This window comes from Anthonomus grandis, chromosome 22 (assembly GCF_022605725.1).
Source record: "Anthonomus grandis grandis chromosome 22, icAntGran1.3, whole genome shotgun sequence".
Classification (NCBI taxonomy): Eukaryota; Metazoa; Arthropoda; class Insecta; order Coleoptera; family Curculionidae; genus Anthonomus; species Anthonomus grandis.
In genome coordinates this window covers 26,181,803-26,201,351 of record NC_065567.1, presented here as the reverse complement: position 1 = coordinate 26,201,351, position 19,549 = coordinate 26,181,803, and the positions used below count along the sequence as shown (strand labels likewise).

Sequence of the window (19,549 nt, the reverse complement as noted above, 5' to 3'; positions counted from 1 at the left end):
GGCTCTTCATACCGGTTATCAGAATGTAATTATTATCTTAAAATGAATCACAGTTAATCTCAAGTAAGCCTATTTATGGTTTCATGTGAAAAGTACATCATTCGGTTACAGTACTTAATTCTATAAAATAAAAACATATTTGTGGTTTAAAAAAATTAAGGAAAAAAATGAGCCGGAAATTTAGAGAACTTCAAGTAAGTACACACCCACAGCACTAAATATTATTAAATTCAATTGATAATATGAATTTTTGTAATATTAATAATATCCACAACACTTTAATAATGACTTATTTATAGTAGTATCGTCATCTTCTATTTAACTTATCTTATCCTAGCGTGAATGCATTTCAATTCATGTGGGCCAAGCAGGAGTACAAATTGGTAACGCCTGTTGGGAACTTTACTGTCTTGAGCATGGAATCCAACCAGATGGCCAAATGCCTTCAGACAAAACTGTTGGTGTTGCTGATGACTCCTTTAACACTTTCTTCAGCGAAACTGGTACTGGGAAGCACGTACCCAGAGCAGTATTCGTTGATTTAGAACCCACCGTGGTCGATGAAGTCAGGACGGGAACTTACAGACAATTGTTCCACCCTGAACAACTGATTACAGGCAAAGAAGATGCTGCTAACAACTACGCTCGCGGCCATTACACGATTGGAAAAGAAATAGTCGATTTGGTTCTTGACAGGATCAGAAAGTTAGCCGATCAATGCACCGGGCTACAAGGATTTTTGATTTTTCACTCATTTGGTGGAGGCACCGGATCTGGTTTCACTTCATTGCTGATGGAACGTCTCTCAGTCGATTATGGCAAGAAGTCCAAGTTGGAATTCGCCATTTACCCTGCACCCGAGATTTCAAATGCTGTGGTGGAACCCTATAATTCCATCCTCACTACTCACACCACTCTAGAACATTCTGATTGTGCCTTTATGGTCGACAATGAAGCAATTTACGATATTTGCAGAAGAAACTTAGACATTGAGAGGCCAACATACACCAACTTAAACCGACTTATTGGTCAAATTGTTTCATCTATTACAGCCTCTTTGAGGTTCGATGGGGCCCTAAATGTTGACTTAACAGAATTCCAAACCAATTTGGTACCATATCCTCGTATTCACTTCCCATTGGTTACCTATGCTCCTGTAATCGGCGTCGAGAAAGCTTATCACGAACAGTTATCTGTTGCTGATATCACCAATGCTTGTTTTGAACCTTCTAACCAAATGGTAAAATGTGATCCAAGACAAGGAAAATATATGGCCTGTTGTATGTTATATAGAGGTAAATGCATTTATGAATATTTAAGTAAGCATATCATTTGTTTCATTCTTATTAGGAGATGTTGTACCTAAAGACGTCAACGCTGCTATTGCCACCATAAAAACCAAACGGACCATTCAATTCGTTGACTGGTGTCCAACCGGTTTTAAGGTTGGTATCAACTATCAACCGCCAACTGTTGTACCTGGTGGAGATTTAGCCAAAGTCCAACGTGCCGTTTGCATGTTGTCCAATACGACTGCTATTGCAGAAGCTTGGGCCAGGTTGGATCGCAAGTTCGATCTTATGTACGCTAAACGTGCTTTCGTACATTGGTACGTCGGCGAGGGAATGGAAGAAGGGGAATTTTCGGAGGCACGTGAAGATTTGGCCGCTTTAGAAAAGGATTATGAAGAGGTAGGAATGGACACCGAACAAGACGAAGGAGATGATGCTGAAGAATATTAAATGACGTCCTAATGGTTCTTTTGAATAAATTGCTTTTTTTTCTTAATCGGTTTTTTATTTATCTAAAGACAGTGCCCGAGTAATAATTTGTAGTCACCTAAGTTGAGATTATTCTTATTTTCACAAGTTGCAACGTTGTTTTCAGTGCAAAATTTAGTTGGTTTTGCAACATTTATTTTCGACCAAAATTCGACGTACTGCACCTGTGTCGCAACTGTTGTAGAACTTTGCTGTTTTTGCAGCGTATTTTTTTACTATAGATAGACACTTAAAACAACGACGTGCAGACGTGTACAATTATTTGAATCAAAAACCCAGTAAGAACTTAGCGAATGGGTATTACATTGCCTGATCGTCTGTGTTGAACATTTTTCGCTGTAAAGGGAGCTTTTTGACACGTTAGGAAGAAAATGAAAAACAAAGGTAGAGAGACTGAAAGAAAAAAAATTCAGTTGAACATAACCTACTCAATATAGATCTTTATTTTTATAATTCATTTTTTGCTTGGCATTATTAAGATTTATTATTTTCGTTTTTCTTAAAAAAATGAAGAGATATAGAGACTTTAAATATTCCACAACTTACTATAGACGCAAAAAAAAGTTGCAATGGAAGCAAAAATGCCTTTAACTAGCTTACCTAAAGTTGGGAACCTGGAACCTTTACATTCTCTGGACTAAAAAAATTATCACAAAATTAGTTGAAATCCATGGAATAAATTGGCAAAAAAGACATTTAAAAATATTAACATTTCCTGGAAGACTAAAAAATTATTCCAAATGTCTGCAATATATAAAAAATTACTTTAACAAGTCGAGGTAAACCAGTCTGCTAATAATTAGGAAGGGGTTTTGGAAGTAATACAAAATTACTTGGACACTTACAAAACCTGGACATTAAAAAAAGATTTAAATTTTATGTAATTTCCTTTGGCTTCTAAGTAATCTTTTAGACACATTCGACTGCTAGCAAATAGCAGCTTGAAAAAAAAAGGTCAACTGCAAAATATTAAATTTATTAATTAGGAAAAAAAAACCTTTATAATCAATATCATTGTATTCATTAACATTCACATAGTAAATTTGTAAATAGACATATAATTTTAAAGATAATAATAAAATATTCTCATAAGTATAGCACCTGACAGCCAAACCACTTAGATTCTAAACGTTGGTCCCGAAAACAAAATAAATTTATGTCTAAATCAACAAATTATTGGAATAATTCATTGTCAACAAAAATATAGAAAATATGTTCAGATAGTATTTAAGGTGAAGTACTTTTATTTTTATTTTAAGCGCAAAGTTAATTACACTAGGATAATGCTACTGCAGCCTTATTAAAAAGAATGAAATAAATTAAAAATGTCCCACATTTCTGGAATTTTTATTTATTCACTGTCCAACTCCAATTTATAGCATTTCTCCCAGAGTTAACCAACACATTAAATAATTTTCTTACATCAGCTGCTGCAAATTATGAGGTAACACAAAATTAGGATTTTCCATAGGGAAAGGAGGAACCGAGGGTGCTGCTGAAGGTAACATAACATTATCATCGCTCCTCAATGGTTGTTCTATTTTATCCTCCAAAGTGGTACCTTCTAAAGTACCATGATTCTTAAGCATGTGGTTCCTTAAATAGTAGCGCCGGATAAAACCCTTTGCACACACAGGGCATTTATGGGGACGCTCCTCAGTATGCACCATTATATGGTATTGGAGATGTACTTTGGTGCTAAAACGTTTATCGCAAAAGGTACAGCCAAATGGTTTTTCTCCAGTGTGTACTGATTGGTGCCTTTGTAGATCACATTTTTTAATAAATGCTTTGTCACATTGGTCACATGGAAATGGACGCTCCCCAGTATGAATCATTTTGTGCCAATCCAAGTGGCTTTGGGCCCCAAATGATTTACCGCAAACATCACAAGCATAAGGACGTTCCTTGCTGTGGGTTCTTACATGGAAGTTTAGACCTGAATTTATTAAAATAAGAATAAAAATTGTTAAGTTATAATATTTAGGTTACCTGTTCTGTTGCTAAATGCTTTCCCACAAAGGTTACAGAGATATGGTTTTACACCTGTATGAGTTCTAAGGTGAATGTTTAGGTTGTTAGATGATGGAAACCTCTTTTGACAAATTTCACATTGGTAATTTTTTTCACCTAAAATTATCACAAAACTAACATATTTAACAACTAAAAATTATTCCTACCAGTGTGGACTCTGGTATGTCTATTCAAACAGCCTTGTGAATTGAATCCCTTGCCACAAAGGGGGCACAAAAATTGCCCTTTAAACTTATGCCTTTTCAAATGGACATTTAAAATATACTTTGATTTAAATGTTTTGTTACAAATTGTGCAAACTGCTGGATCTATTTGTACTTCTGGTTCAGCATGATCTTGGTCCTCTGTATCATCAAACTCATCATTTGCAACTTGTGAATTGCCTTTTTGTTTGGTAGGTGAATGTTCATTAAAATAATCATCAGAAATCTTTAGGGGTCCAAGATCAATGTCAGCTTCATTCACCTAAATGACAAAAAAAATCTACAGATTTCTTAAACAATAAAGCACTTTTTGACTTACCTTGTCCAAAGGTTCCCTATCAAAAAATAGATCATGTATTGTTGAACGGGAAGACTTTATATTAGAACCATATCGGCTAAGACTTGTTGGTACTAATGGACTGACACTAGGGTTGTTTTCATCAAATGGTCCCAGGTGTCTTTTTAGCACCGACTCAGATTTTTGAACTTGCAGTTTAAATTTGTAAAATGCTTTCAGTTGATCCAAGCATGTGGCGCAGATTTCGTCTGGAAAACCTCTACGCAGCTGAAAGATAAGAGATGTTAAGAGCTTGCATAAGATCATAGAATGACTAGGTTAATAGAGTAAAATTATATGGAGGTCATAGATTAAGTTTAAAATTGCTTACTTTAACTTCATGGACTGAATTGAGGACTTCTAAGACTGGAATGGTGTCGTTTTCCACGCGAATCGTGGAATCTTCCATTTTAACGCGATTATTCTGGTTGTTCATGCAGGTTCTGCAAATATTCTTAAAATCGACGACATTTCTGTAAGCCGCTAGATCCATTTCGACTGTCACTTGCAATTGTAGAAAAATAAATAATTATATTTACACTTAATCTTATCTATTTGCTTTTTTCATTTAACACAAAAAAGGAACTTAAATTTGAATAATATAACCTAACAAATAATCAAAACAAATGTATTAAAGCTTGTCACAGATGATTTGGAAATGCGATTGCGATTATATCAAACATGCAACGTTAGATAAAATCGCACTTTTGTGCGATAAGTTGCACTTCTTTTATCTACTAATCAATTGATGGCAACAGTCGTCAAATCCGCATAACCACCTTTATAATTTTGACAATCAGATGATAAACGTCACATATGTCATAAATATTTTCTTTTCTTGTTCCAGGTGATTTATTATGATATTTACTATTTATCCACTATAATTCAATTAAAAAAAAACTTTTTACATTGATTCGACGATTCTTTTTTCAATTAGTGTATGCAGATTAATCGTATGCCCTCGTACTTATAGCATAGATGGTAAATGGTTCAAAGGACCAGAAAGCTGATCTGTATGGGGCCTTTCAAAATGTGGTCAAAAAAACCTATTGTTACACAATCCTGATGTATGTGTTAGTTGATATAGTTGTTTTATTAAATTTGATATTTAACGAACAAGTAGTAATCAAAAAACGTCACTGACAATATGGGTAACTGCTTTAAAAGGTCAACAACTGACGATATTTCTCTCCTGAGAGGAGGTGATAATCTACGAGAGACAGGCTCCTCTGATCCAGTAGGAGTTGGGCCACCAAACTATCAAGTAAATAAAATAAGGATACATCACATTAATTTCTTATTTAATTTTTAATAAATTACAGGAGGCATTGGCAACTCTGAATTTGAATCCATCCCCTAGTGTTACTCGACCTGTGGCATTGTTAACCGAGGAAGAACAGATTAAGATTGCTAAGAGGATGGGCTTAATTCAGCACCTGCCAACTGGCAAATATGATGGCTGTAAAAAAATCAGAGAATGTGTCATTTGCATGGGGGAGTTTATGATAGGAGATGCTTTAAGATATCTTCCTTGTATGCATAACTATCACATGAAATGCATTGATGAATGGCTGATAAGAAGCCCTATTTGTCCAAGCTGTTTGGAGCCAGTTGATGCAGCCTTGCTCAGCAGTTATCAAACAAATTGAAAAAAAAATCGTGATTAAGATCCAGCCTAGTGCCTTTTTACCCTTTATTCATCTGAAGTAAGCTATGAGTTTATACACTACACAGTGTAGTGCTTACAGAACTTTTACTAATTTATTATTCTTTGCTTTTAGATAACATTTGCCTTTAAGGTAACCTATTTAAGGATAGTTCAACTTTTATAAAACAAAATATTCTTCTATAGAAATAGAAGAATACATGCAATAAAGTTGAACCATTCTATCTGCTCTTATTTTCTTGCACCAAGGTCCAATGCTGCCTTTTACCGAAATATGACTTATTTATATCTAGGTCCTTTTTTGCATACATACCTAGCATATATAGCTATTATGCTTCAATTAACTTTATATATTAAATAGAGGCTTAACATGCTTCACTTAAGCGAATATAGAACCATAATATTCAAAAAGTAAATAGGAAGTCACATCTAAAACTAAATACTTATGTAGTATGTGCCTATATATATTTTTTTTTATACTAAAATGACTAAAAACTTACTATGTTTTTTCCGTTACCAAAAAATTACTGTACATAGCGTTTATTGGCAAATAATTGGTATATGCATTTGAGGCAAATTCATAATGTGATATTGGGGTGAGATGTGAGTTCCTTGCACTTAATGTGATTTATTTATTTAATGAGACATAAATATGTAGACATAAGATCAGTTGTAACTTGTTTTTTTTTTATGTTATTTTTATTTAACCGTTTGTTATTAGTTTAGATGTGATGCTGTCGATTTTCGACTCAATTATAATATGCTGTGTAATAATAATATAATTAACAACTATTCAACAATGTATAATGTAGGTGTATGTGTGTATATATACTTTAGAAAATAAAATGATGCTACTTAAAAGATTCTGTGCTGATGAAAAGAGAATGTTCAAGCAGGGTGTATGACCTGTATTTAGAAAGGATTTTATATTTTCTGTTAATAGACACAACAATGAATAATTCTTTTGAGCTTTTACCCATGTTAAAATCAAACAGTTGAGTGACAAGTTTAGAAATAAACATTTTTCAAGTTGTGACATAAGTAATGGTTTTTTATATATGGTAATCAAACATTCGATTTTTAAATCCTGCAACTTTATATATATAATATATTTATTTTAAATTAAATTTACCGCCCTCTGCAGGCGATTACATGTATCCAAATAAATATATTATTGATCCTGCTGGACACCTGACTGACAATTTTGACAGTGATGTGTTAACTATAAAGGCTGAGACACATCAAACATTTATGTTTTTAGCAATAGGGATTAAAACATGAAGGTGGTCACAATGAAGATTAAACTCACAATAGGACCAATCAGGATTAAATATTATAGTAGCTGCGCATTAAAGTATACAAAGGGCAAGATTTTGAAATTTTCAATGAATATCTTCATTTAAATATCATATAGCCTAAGATTTAGGTGCATTAATATAATAAATTGTACACTAATATTTTGATATCTGATATAATGAATATCTAGGTATTTTTATATTAATAATTCATATATTAAACCAAACATGCATCATACCTCCACTTGAGTAAGAATATATATTTTTTGCAGAATGCTAGCTTATTGCAAATTAAGAAGCCGATTTCAATTTTGTCTACTTTATCTAAGTTAATTGAAAGACTTATGAAGGATCGTCTTTTAAAGTTTCTTCTGGGGGAAGGGGTTCTTCGAGATGAACAATTTGGTTTTCTATCAGGGAAAAGCTCTGACGCTATGTTTGATTTCTTGTCCAAACTTCTCCAGGGTGTTAATGGAAGAGAGGCGACTGCGGCGGTGTTCTGTAACTTGTCCAAAGCTTTTGATTGTGTGAGTCATAGGATACTGCTTCAGAAGCTTTCTGCTTATGGAGTTAGGGGTGTTGCACTGAAGTGGTTTGAGTGCTATTTGTCTGGTCGCGAGCAGTCTGTGTACCTTAATGGTGACTTTTCTGGTAGGGAGTCTGTGGATTGTGGTGTTCCACAGGGGTCAGTTCTTGGTCCCCTTCTATTTCTTGTATACATTAATGATCTTATTACTCTTAGCATATGTGGACATTTTACATTGTTTGCTGACGACACAACGGTTTTATGGTCGAATAAAGATCCCAAGCAGCTTGTCAGAGATGTTGCAGCCGATCTCCTGAAATTAAAGCAATGGTGTGATTCCAATCAACTTTGCTTAAATATGTCAAAGTCCCACATTATTGGTTTCAATTTTCAAGCTGAGAGTCTTGATTTTGGTGAGAACGCATTGGACATGGTAGACAATTCTGCATTTCTTGGTTTAGTCATTGATAAAGATTTAAAGTTTTCTGACCATATAATAAAGTTAAATAAAAAACTTGCTTCTGGCTGCTTCTCTGTTAGGGCAACCGTTCATGAACTGGGGAGAGATGTTGCTCGTGATGTGTACTTTGCTTTGTTCGAGTCGCATTTAAGGTATGCTCTTCCATTTTGGGGTGCATGTTCAAATTATCTGATTCAGTCTGTTTTTGTGCTGCAAAAGAGGGCTGTCAGAAGTTTATTTAGGGCCCATTCTAGAATGCATTGTGGTAATCTTTTCAAAGAGAGCCGTATTTTGACCCTACCATCATTATTTATTTTGGAAACTGCATGTTTAATATTCAAAAATAAGAACAGTTTTCCAATCCGACATCACAGTTATCCTACCAGACAGATTAATAATATTCCCCCTCCTATTCCTCATTTTACATCTATCAAAGATTCATTTATATATCGCGGTTTAATGATTTATAATCACATTAGCGTGGAATTAAGAAGTGTTCAGTCTTTGCGCCAGTTTCGTTGTAAACTGAAGTCATATTTGCTTCTAAAAGCCTTTTATTCGATTGAAGACTTTTTTAAGGCTGAGGATGTTGTGTAGTAGATGCTAAGCTTTTAATCTGTTAATTTTAATTTTGAACATACCTTAATGTGTCCCTTTATCTCTGCTACCTTTGTCTACATGTATATATTTTGTTTTATAAAGATTTTGTTTGTAACATTTTTCTCTTGCATTTTTTTTAGGCATTTTATATGTTTTATAAATTTTTTATATTTTGTAAAATCTGATTTGATTGTATTTATTTTCTGAAGCTTTCTCAATAAAATTCGTGTACATGTACCAAATTTTCGACAATAAAGTACTTGGAAAAAAAAAGACATTTATTTTTTTAACCTTGATTCTAGAATCTTTGGATTTTCTGAGGCCGAGACTAATTTTTGAGTTGAGTTGAAACTTAAAACCTAAATTTCAGTGTTGTGTGTTGTTCCAAAACAAGGCACGTGTTCGTTCATAAAACTTGTGTCTCAGCCTTAAGGTGTTTTCAAGTTGACAGATAAACATAACCGGAAGAAGCGTATCTGGTATTTGCCCTCTTAACCGGTTGAAAACAGTTTTCGGTAGTCGATTAACCGATAGATTTGAGAGCGAAATTAAATGGGGCGCTTTTCAGAATTAACCCGGTACAAAAACTTTACGTTTCATAACTAACCGGTCAAATAAGCTGGTTGCGACCGATAAGGCATCGGATTAACCGGGGTGGAATCTCGGTCAAATAGATTTTTCCAAAGATTCATAACCTAATTTAGTATTTTTTGCGATTTAGTTTTTGTAAATTTTTTGTTGCCCATTTTTCAATTTGATGTTTTATAGATATTTTAATTTGGTTTGGTTCAATATCGATGTTTTCTGTCGATGTCGCAGCGTTTCCCAATTTTTTATTTGTCAGCTGTCAACCGCTATAACTTTCCCTCTAAGGGTATGTACCGTTATCAACTGTCAGTACTGAATTTACTGGACGTCGTTCCGATATTTGTTTCAGTTTACTGATTCAGTACTGAATGACGTCATAAAAGCGTCAGTGACGTCACTGTGACGTCATTAATCTTTACTGGATTGACTGAGGATAAAAGCTACTGTAGGGACAGTAAAATAGTGGGGGAATGTCAAAACTGTCAGAAGTGTTGTTGATGTTGATTTCTTGAATCTTCTTGTTTACGTAAAAAATTATTTTCTGCGTCTATTATTCTTACCATCTTGCTTTTTTCGACATATTTATTTTATTAACAAATGTGGTCTGGTTTTAATAAAGCAAAACACCGTACCGGAAAACAAAACAGAAACAGGTAATTTGGTTTTATAGGTTATGTTGTGGTTGTGAAAACAGTGCTGAAAACTGTTCCTTTTTTGGAGCAAAACAGCACGCTGTATAAAATCGGAACGACAAATTACAGTAAAATCAGCACAGTACAATCCTGTACTGACAGTTGAAAACGGTACATACCCTAAGTATGGTTACTGGCGGTTAAACCGATGACGTCATTTGACGTCTCATGGTAAATACCAAAAGTCGCTCGTATGAAGCGGTATTTACTTTTGGTTTTAACCACCCCTCGCTTGTACAGACTATTGGTTTTTAGTTTCTTAAGCGTCAAAACAATGGCAACATTTTCAGAATTTTCTATAGTTTGTTAGGTTTGCTTTGAAAAATTTTAAAAATAAACATAGACATTATTAAAGCTGCCAACTGTCAAACAAATTCTAAGAAAATGAACCAAAGCGTTTCCCTATGTTTAAGTAACCGAACGCCAACCTGAGATATAACGAAAAATTTTTGATTAACCGGTTAATTCTGAAAAGTGCCCTTAATAGAAGCTGACACTGTGCTTTCGCGTTCCTAAAGTCACACCGAAATCATTTTGAAGTATCATAGTAATGTCAGCTAATTAATTTCCCTAAATAAGTACGTCGCAGTACTGCACTGACGTCATTTTGATTGAACATGAGCATGCGCGTTAAAATTCCTGCAATCAGCTGTTTCTTAATTATTCTTGATTGCATTAAAAGTGTACAAGGTTGATTGCATTGCTTCTGATGCAAGATCTCCCCCCAAAGGAGCCATCGTTAACATGCATTCAAGTTTTTCCATTTTATAAATAATTAAAAAAAAAATAGTTGAGTAGGGTAAAATTAGAAAAAAAAATGTCGAGGGACGACACTGATCAGCAGGATGGCAGCAGCGGCTGCGACGGCAGCAAAGCAAAGCAAAACCCAGGCCTGCCAGGAGGCTGATAACATATTGATTTTTCAAAACGTTTGTTGAACCAATCACAAGTTAGAACTATTTTTAAAGGGTGAGGTTGTCTGGTTTTTCTTTAGTTAGTAGTGCAAATTGTGAGAACCAGCTAAATGTGAAGTGGATAACAGTTTAAGGGTTTTTCGCGTACCCGCTTCGGCGGCCGTTTCTCGTCCCCGTCGTATTAAATTGGCCACAGTCGGATCCTCCGTCGCGTCGTTCCAATTTCCAAATCGTTCAACCAGCCAAAGCAAAACCATTGCAGCATCAATTCAGTCCAATGCAGGTGGCAACTTTATTTCGTGAGTCAACCACTTTATTGGGGGAAACCATGGACCAACAAACTTCCAATACAAATACAAGTTCAACAACAGCAGTTTCTGCCTCAGGATCCGCTGGGAATAATCAAATTGGCAATATTGGCATTGGCATTAATGGCACTGGCACTGGACCGCCTCCACCACCAGATCATCAACATCATAATCAACTTCAATCTCATCATACTCATACCCACAGCCATAGCCATAATTCACCAGGAGCCGGGCATCAGCATCACTTATCCTATGAACAGTTTAATCATAACCATTATCCTCACAAATATAAACTGTAAGTATTCGTAAATATTAGTTATTATAGTGTTATTTACCCACTTTTATCAGATTGTTTTCCATTATGTAAGATCACTTTTCAATAAATAGATCCTTCAAACAAACACAGTTTACATCAGTTTTCACTGTCTCACTATCAAAGTTTGTTTGTTTTGAATACTGTAATGTTCAATGAGGATTTACTAAAATATTGATAATATTCAAATTGCTTATCAACTATAAACTATAATAAAAAAAAAATTACTTTACAGTTAGAAATTTTTTTATAGTCAAAATATTGCTGAAATTTTCTTCCTACAAGTTACTTTACACCTTTTTTTTTCAAACATTGGCAGTTATATACCAGTTTTTAATCAAACAGAACCTTCTGTTGCAAAATTACAATTAACAAGCAAATCAATCAGAATCGAAATAATTATTTATTGTTTACTTACTAATGAGTATGTTGTTCTTATTAGAAGACAAAAATTTAACCCTAAAACCTAGACCTATAGATTCTGTTGATTTTTTATTATAATTTTCCAATGAGTAGATTTGCTTATTAATGTTGACACACATCAAATTTTACCAAGATACAAGAGCTTCAGTAGTTGATTAAATGAAGTAGTGCATGATTTGTATTTTATTTTATTTATCCATCAACAGAATTTCCATTCATTCTTCCATTACAGAAAATTCCATCATATAGATCAAAATTACCATAAACAATAAGTACATCATTTAACACAAATTATTAATAAGACCATAGTTTTTGCTTAATTGTAGTAACAGATTTATTGGTCTTAGGACAGGTAATTTAGACTAGTCGTGTAGTTGCTTCATTCATGCAGTAGTTAGTGTGTTTTACACTGTCTGATATTTTGTAAAGGAATTCTAGGCTTAAGAAGTGACAACAAATGAGGTTAATCGATAGTAGCATTCATTACTTTATGTAGAAAACATAAGTCTAGTAGAAATCTTCTGTAGGCAAATTTAGACCATTCTTCATCCTTTTCGTCAAATTATTAATTTAACTTAAGATCAATCATTAGAATATAATGAATAATTACAGGATGTCTTATATGTCACAGCTCACACTATATTCAAATTCTTTAATAATATAAATGCACAAAGTAGTACTTACACAAGTCACAATACAAAAGGTACAAAGTACAATACAAAATCGGTCTATACTATTTAGAATTGTGTTGCTTAAAGTAAAAGGATATAAAAGTTAAAAATTTTAATGTAAAAATTCTTCAAATGAATAAAAGGATTCCTTAACTAATTAATTCTCTACCATTATTCAAAAAATTTTCATTTCATAATAATCAATTTGTTTCTAGAAATATGAAATTGGAAGCTCATGACGATGGCTATGAAACAAGTGCGGATATTTTGATAAACACTGCCAATGTGAATCATAACCACCATAATCATGAAGTGAAAAGGGAAAAATTGGATGATCCATATAGTTTTATCGACGACGATCCGATTCCAATGCTTCCATCGGCAGCACAGTTACCTCCACATCATATGCCACCGATGCACCAGTTGCCACCTCTAAACCATCAAATGTTACCAGGACCCAAGAAACGTGGGAGAAAGAAAAAAATTAAGCCTGAGTAAGTACTATTATTAGTTTATTTGTATTTGTTAAATTTCACAATAATCTTGGGATTTTTTGAAAAACCATTTTCCATACATCAAAAATTCTCTAAAATATAAAACTTATAATTGCACACTAAACATATTTTTAGAACTGGTGAGTTTCCTCAGGACTTAAATGGAACACTTCCTAGGCCTATAAAGGAGCGTAAGAAACATGACAGGTTTAATGGTATGCCAGAAGAAGAAGTATCAAAAAGAACGTTACCTGACCATTTAACTGAAAATTTAGATATAATCATTGTAAGTTATAACATTTTAATTATTTTTCTGCTAAGCATTTTGTCAAACACACCCCCTCCTTAAGTTTCCATTTTATTACTCATCTCACCATACAGATTTAAAGATGTTAAATATGTTTTAGATTGGTATTAATCCCGGTCTATTTGCGGCTTATAAAGGCCACCATTATGCAGGGCCAGGGAATCATTTCTGGAAATGTTTATATTTATCTGGGTTGACACCCCAACAGATGTCAGCGGATGAGGATTACAAATTACTTCAGGTAAAGCAATGCAAATATTGCTTCCAGTTTAAATCTAAATGAATTGCCTTTAGGTTGGAATAGGTTTTACTAATATGGTCCAACGTGCGACAAAAGGTAGTGCGGATTTAACCCGCAAAGAAATTAAGGAGGGTAGTCAAATTCTGCTAGATAAATTAAGGAAATTTAGGCCTAAAATAGCAGTGTTCAACGGAAAATTGATTTACGAAGTATTTTCTGGGAAAAAAGACTTTAAGTTTGGAAGGCAACCTGACTTAGTGGAAGGAACTAACACTGTAAGTGTCCAATTAACATTTTTGAAATATAATAGTTCTTTGCAAGGGTGTTTTTTTTATAAAATTAATAGTTTATTGTAAGGTGATCAACAGCTCTGAGAAGAACTATTACAATTCAATCCTTTACAATTTAATTTTGTTTTTTGCAGTAAAAATTTTCTGTATAGGGTATTTCAAGTACAACCTATGACACCTTAAATATTATAACGTTTGTTGTATAGTAAACTGTTTGCTTAAAGTCAGCGGATTGTTAAATTTGACGTAATAGACTAGTGAAACATAAAAAAGTACAAATTTATAGAATATTTATTGCAACTGATGTTTAATTTGCATTTACTTCCATGCATTTTTGTAGTTGGTAAATAACTTTTAATTCCACATACATATACAATCATTTGCAGATTGATTAGTCTAATTTCCTGTCGATTTCTTTTATTTAAATAATTAACATGATTTGGTCTATTCATAAAAAATCTAGTGGGGTTATATCCGGTAATTTTGGTGGCCACTCAATCAATTTTCTTTGTCTTATCCATCTGTTAGGAAAAAGTTGCATCAAGAAATTATGGCTTGTTACTAGATATGTCAGCCTCTTGAAATCAAATTATATACAATTTTGTTGATCACAATTTAAACAAATGATATATCTTATAGTAATAGATATCGATTATCGATTTTAATTAAATGTGACCAATAAAAGACGACTCCGCGATTATAAAAGAACCGATTCATAACTTTCTTGAAGAGCAGATCAAATTAAATACTAATTGAATTATAATAATAATGATTATATTAAATGATAAGCAAATGAGCCTTCCTCCCAAGCCCCAAAGATATAATATGAATTATTATCTTAAATTGAAATACACACATTCTAATACACCATTCAGCCACTTAATTTTTTGAATTAAGTAAAGTTTAAATAATAATCAATCAATACAATATATAAAAAAATTAAAGAGAAAAGAATCGTCAATCAGTAATTTATTCTTGTAACAGATTATGTTTAACATATTTTGAGAATTTCCGTAGTGATAAAGATTTTGATTCATTGGAAATTTGTTGAAGTTTGTTGTTGGTGTTTTATTTTAATAAAAATTAATGCTAATGCCATAGTTTCTACTTGAGACAATTTTTTATTTAAAAAATAAAAGAAGAAAAAAATACTTGAACTTTAAATGAATTTGTCCTCGTAAATGAAAATAACCTGAAACTAATTTTTTATTTTTAGCACATGTGGGTAATGCCATCTTCGAGTGCAAGATGTGCACAGCTTCCTCGTGCAGCTGATAAGGTGCCATTTTATGCCGCCCTAAAAAAATTCCGTGACTATTTAAACGGACTGATACCGGAAATCGATGAGAACGAAATGGTTTTCAGCGAGCCAAAAGTCAAATCGTGCTACGAAGCGGAACCAAAGGCAGACTTGTTTTCGGAGCTTACCGATCTAAGTGGGACCGGCGTTATTAAAACTGAAGACGGCACGATAATCCCCTGTAAAAAGAAACGTGGAAGGCCAAAGAAAATCAAAGTGGAGGGCGAGGAACCGCCTCCGAAACCGGTCGTCCGTAAACCGGTCTCGGTCAGTAACAACAGCAACGGAGGCGCCGGCGATTTCCCAAAAAAGAAACGCGGCCGGCCGAAAAAGGTCAAACTTGAAAACATGGACGGTGTAAATAATCGGGGTGTGGCGGAGAATAATGGGAACAATGGCGGCGGCACTGGGCAACAACAGACCGTGGGGGCGGCGACGACACAGCATCAAATGGCCAGTCATTGTTTTTCGAATCCGTCGCCGATGCCGCAGTCATCGCCGAATCATTTCTACGGAATGAACAGTGCAATGACGCCTCCAAGCAGTACCGCTAGTCAGCAGATGCAGTACAGTTCTCAGGGACAATCCGCGCAAGCGCAGGTTTATCACAACCATCATTCGCCGAGACCACCCCCATACAGTAGCCAATCACCAAGACCTCAGTACAGTCAATCTCCGCGACCGCAGTACAGCCAGTCGCCTCGACCACAATACAGCCAGTCACCGCGGCCAGCGTACAGTCAATCGCCTGCGAGACCTCAGTACAGCAATTCACCTAGACCGCACTCGCAGCCGTTCACCCATTCGGATCTGAGTTCGGAGATCAGTGCGGCGATCAGTTCTGAGCAGCTCGGATCTCCGGCGTCGCCGATTGGTCCGCCGGATTTCGATCCGCCAACGAGTATGGCGAACGAGGAGGCAGATTGCCGACTTAGCCCGTCGCCGTCAACGAATAGCGAAAACCCCCATCATTACCACATGAGCCCTGCGCCTCCATCGAATCACAGCGGCGAGCACCACTATCATTATCAGCCGTACAACATGGATGCGGGCCAGACTCAAGACAGTAATCAGTATTCAGGTTCGAGCCAACAGCAAAAATCTCAGCAAGATATCGCTTCCAAAAGCTTGTCTGGTCTGGAATCGTTAGTAGATCAAATTCCCAGCATTACAGATGGTGAGGGCGGTCAGAACGCTGCTCAACTGAGTGGTGGGACTGGTGGTGGCGGCGGTGGGGGTGAAAACGGCGCAATCCCAGCGGGAGCCGATCCCTACACGAACAGTTACTCGTCTGGCGCAGGTGCAAGGGTAAGCCCTGCTTCTTACAGTAACTATCCTCCTTCATCGAGTTACCCTATTTATCCGACTCCGACATGGAGCGGGCACTATGAGCCGATGCCCCTCGGTTATCCCCAAATATCCGCGTACCCCCAGAGCTACACTCCGGCGGGGATTCATGTACCAAACCCGAATTATCCGTACTACAGTTACCCTCAGCCCACCCCACCTCATCCTCCTGGTTACCCTCCTTACCTAGGCGGCTTTTGATTTCTTTTCTCTGTTGCTGTCTTTTAATGTTGTGTACCTGTAAGATATGTTTAGCTAGTACCTAGCAAGTCTGTCCGCTTCACTATATAGTATGGGAAATTTCCTCAACATTTCTTTGTTTTTATATACGTATCTGTTTCATTGGAGAATTTTCGTGGAGAATAATTAAATAAATCAAGAATTTTAATTTCTTATCAAGGTTTAGTTTTTGCATGACATGTTTGGGAAACTATTTTTACCTTTGATTGCTCATTCTAACTTTCAAATTGGCATGTTAGTGCCAGTTGCATTTTCAAGAAAGAAACTAACTGTGCCTTTAGTCAAAACAAACGCAGTTCTCTAAGAATAAATTTTAAAACTACAAATAATGATGTACTACGTGCTGTTGTTATAGATTAGGACGGAGTTATTAGAAAGTATATGGTAATAATATTAGATTATTATTTTATTTAATGATTCTCCAAGTAAGTGTACAAGTTTGTAAATGATTTGCATTTAATGTAAAGTTTCCCATATTAAATGATGGTCACTTGCATTTTGAAACCAGAGACTTGCACAGGGTAAATGGTGATATTTTTTGTCATAAGTATTTTCTCTAAACTTTGAATGTTAGTTAGGCCGAGGGTTTGTGCATTAGGGTCATTATTCAGATCTCAAGTCAAGTATGTCTAATATGCCGTGTCATGTCAAGTATGTTTGTAATGACATGTCATGTTAGTCTATGCATGAGAGCCCTGGACTTTATTTTTTAGATATGTACATCGTATTATTATAATATGCAACTTTAAGTATTAGGTAATAAATAAGGGTAATAAATTACTAGGTACGAATATATATTACACATACCTACCATTTTTCATACCCATTTAGCTAATCCTCAAGATGAACATGAATGTTGAAATTGTTTTCTATTTTAAAATCGCATTATCATGTCAGCTGTCACGATGAACTGAACTGGACGTTAAGTTTTTTTAGTTTATTGTTATATTTTTATTTATATTGTTTTTATTTTGTATATATGCTATTGTTTGTTTTTAACAGGTTAGTTCAGAGACGACAGTTGTTTTTTTACGTCTGAAATATGTTATTTAGAGTTTGACAATAAAATATAGACAATTTCATTATTGAATCGACGTACTAGTTAATTTTTTTTTATTGTCAAGGTATGTATTTGTCATGATAGCGGAATTTATTAAGAGTTTATTTTAAACTTTACATGCGATCGTTTTTTTTTTTAATACTTTTAGTCTCGAACATCGTAAAGTATAAAAAGAAATGATTTGTGAGCCATACAGGCCTATACTTATGGTAAAAAAAGGAGACTAATTCAGCGAAGCAAGGTGTTTTTATTACAAATATAATGATTCAACTTCAAAATCACTTTGTATAGACCATAAGTATATTTGGTTGCACATGAATCTACCTGTACATAAAGATCCTTATTTTTTTAGAAAATTGTGAACTGATCCAATATTTTTTCCATTATAACCTTTCTTTTTTTATTAAATAGTATGACTGAGCAGGATGTACTCGAAAGATTAATTTAAGCCAAATTATATTGTAACTGCGGTAAGGTCCAGGGCCGTGTGATACTATACCACATCGTTATAGCTATAAGTCTTGGAATTTGATATTTTTTTTTGATGCCATGTTATTTTCGTTTTTCAATTTAAAATACATATTTATTGCTCTATTTGTTTCGACTACTTCAAGGAAGTGATTCCTTTTCTAGTCAGTTTTCTTCTACGTGTGTCCTTACATATCTGTGTATGAAAAAATGACTTTTAGAGCGCGTTTCTATTGGTCAGATCTAATGCAAGAGAGATGGAAATAGTGAATTGTCCAACTGGATACAGAGTGTTCAGACGGCTTTATTAAGACTTATTTTAAAATGTTGTTATTGTATTCAACACATACGTAATGGTATGGTCGTGATGAGCATTCTTACTAAAACTGCCATCAAAATACATGAGTACCAATGGTAAAATGTCTTTTAATGTATTTGGTGAACAGAGTTAGTAAAAGTTATATACAGGGTTATAAAGTTCAAAATCTAGCCTATCGGAGAGTATATTTTACACTTTTTGATTCTGAACCCTCTGAATTCAGGTGTTAGCTAAGTATAATGATGATAATGATAAAAAAAAAATATGTGAACCAAATTTTTAACGAAATTAGATTTTAGGGTAGGTGGCGTGATATTGTTTCATTTTTCGATGTAATTAAGAATGCCGTGTTTGTTTAAATGACTATTGCAAGACTAAGTGACCTAAAGATATGGTAATCATGTGTACGTAAATATATTTAGGATTTGTACATTTTCTTTTATAAAATAAGAATATTTCCTTAATCGCACTATTTCCTTCTCTTTTTCTTTTATTTGAAAATCTGTTCATCCTTTTTTTTAGGAATACGAGTTTTTCTTTGCCAAAATGCATAACATTAACTAAAGCATTCGGTGTAAAGTTTATAAGATGGTTTGTGTATTTATTTTGGACTTTGAAATTTAGTTCTAATGAATAAAAAGTTTTTAAAGCAAATTTGTTTGTGTTTTTATA

At 34.4% G+C, this 19,549-nt stretch overlaps 4 protein-coding genes across 4 annotated transcripts; 3 read left to right on the top strand and 1 right to left on the bottom strand.

Annotated features, from left to right (window-relative positions):
• Positions 1-26: 26 nt before the first annotated feature.
• Positions 27-1,788, top strand: LOC126748420 (tubulin alpha-1 chain-like). Its single transcript, XM_050457662.1, has 3 exons — positions 27-194; positions 338-1,295; positions 1,351-1,788. The coding sequence occupies exons 1-3, from the start codon at positions 168-170 to the stop codon at positions 1,740-1,742; spliced, it is 1,377 nt and encodes a 458-aa protein (XP_050313619.1). The 5' UTR covers positions 27-167; the 3' UTR covers positions 1,743-1,788.
• Positions 1,789-2,741: 953 nt separating this feature from the next.
• LOC126748826 (zinc finger protein 723-like) lies at positions 2,742-5,062 on the bottom strand. The gene is made up of 5 exons (XM_050458313.1): positions 4,687-5,062; positions 4,338-4,583; positions 3,962-4,280; positions 3,774-3,911; positions 2,742-3,720 (listed from the first exon to the last, which is right to left on the bottom strand). The coding sequence occupies exons 1-5, from the start codon at positions 4,846-4,848 to the stop codon at positions 3,200-3,202; spliced, it is 1,386 nt and encodes a 461-aa protein (XP_050314270.1). The 5' UTR covers positions 4,849-5,062; the 3' UTR covers positions 2,742-3,199.
• A 115-nt stretch (positions 5,063-5,177) lies between these two features.
• Positions 5,178-7,062, top strand: LOC126748827 (RING finger protein 11). The gene is made up of 2 exons (XM_050458314.1): positions 5,178-5,619; positions 5,678-7,062. Exons 1-2 carry the CDS (start codon positions 5,503-5,505, stop codon positions 6,002-6,004), a joined length of 444 nt encoding a protein of 147 aa, XP_050314271.1. The 5' UTR covers positions 5,178-5,502; the 3' UTR covers positions 6,005-7,062.
• Positions 7,063-10,743: 3,681 nt separating this feature from the next.
• Positions 10,744-19,531, top strand: LOC126748145 (uncharacterized). The gene is made up of 6 exons (XM_050457172.1): positions 10,744-11,699; positions 13,027-13,305; positions 13,441-13,591; positions 13,713-13,853; positions 13,907-14,128; positions 15,360-19,531. The coding sequence occupies exons 1-6, from the start codon at positions 11,374-11,376 to the stop codon at positions 16,989-16,991; spliced, it is 2,751 nt and encodes a 916-aa protein (XP_050313129.1). The 5' UTR covers positions 10,744-11,373; the 3' UTR covers positions 16,992-19,531.
• The last annotated feature ends 18 nt before the right edge of the window (positions 19,532-19,549 follow it).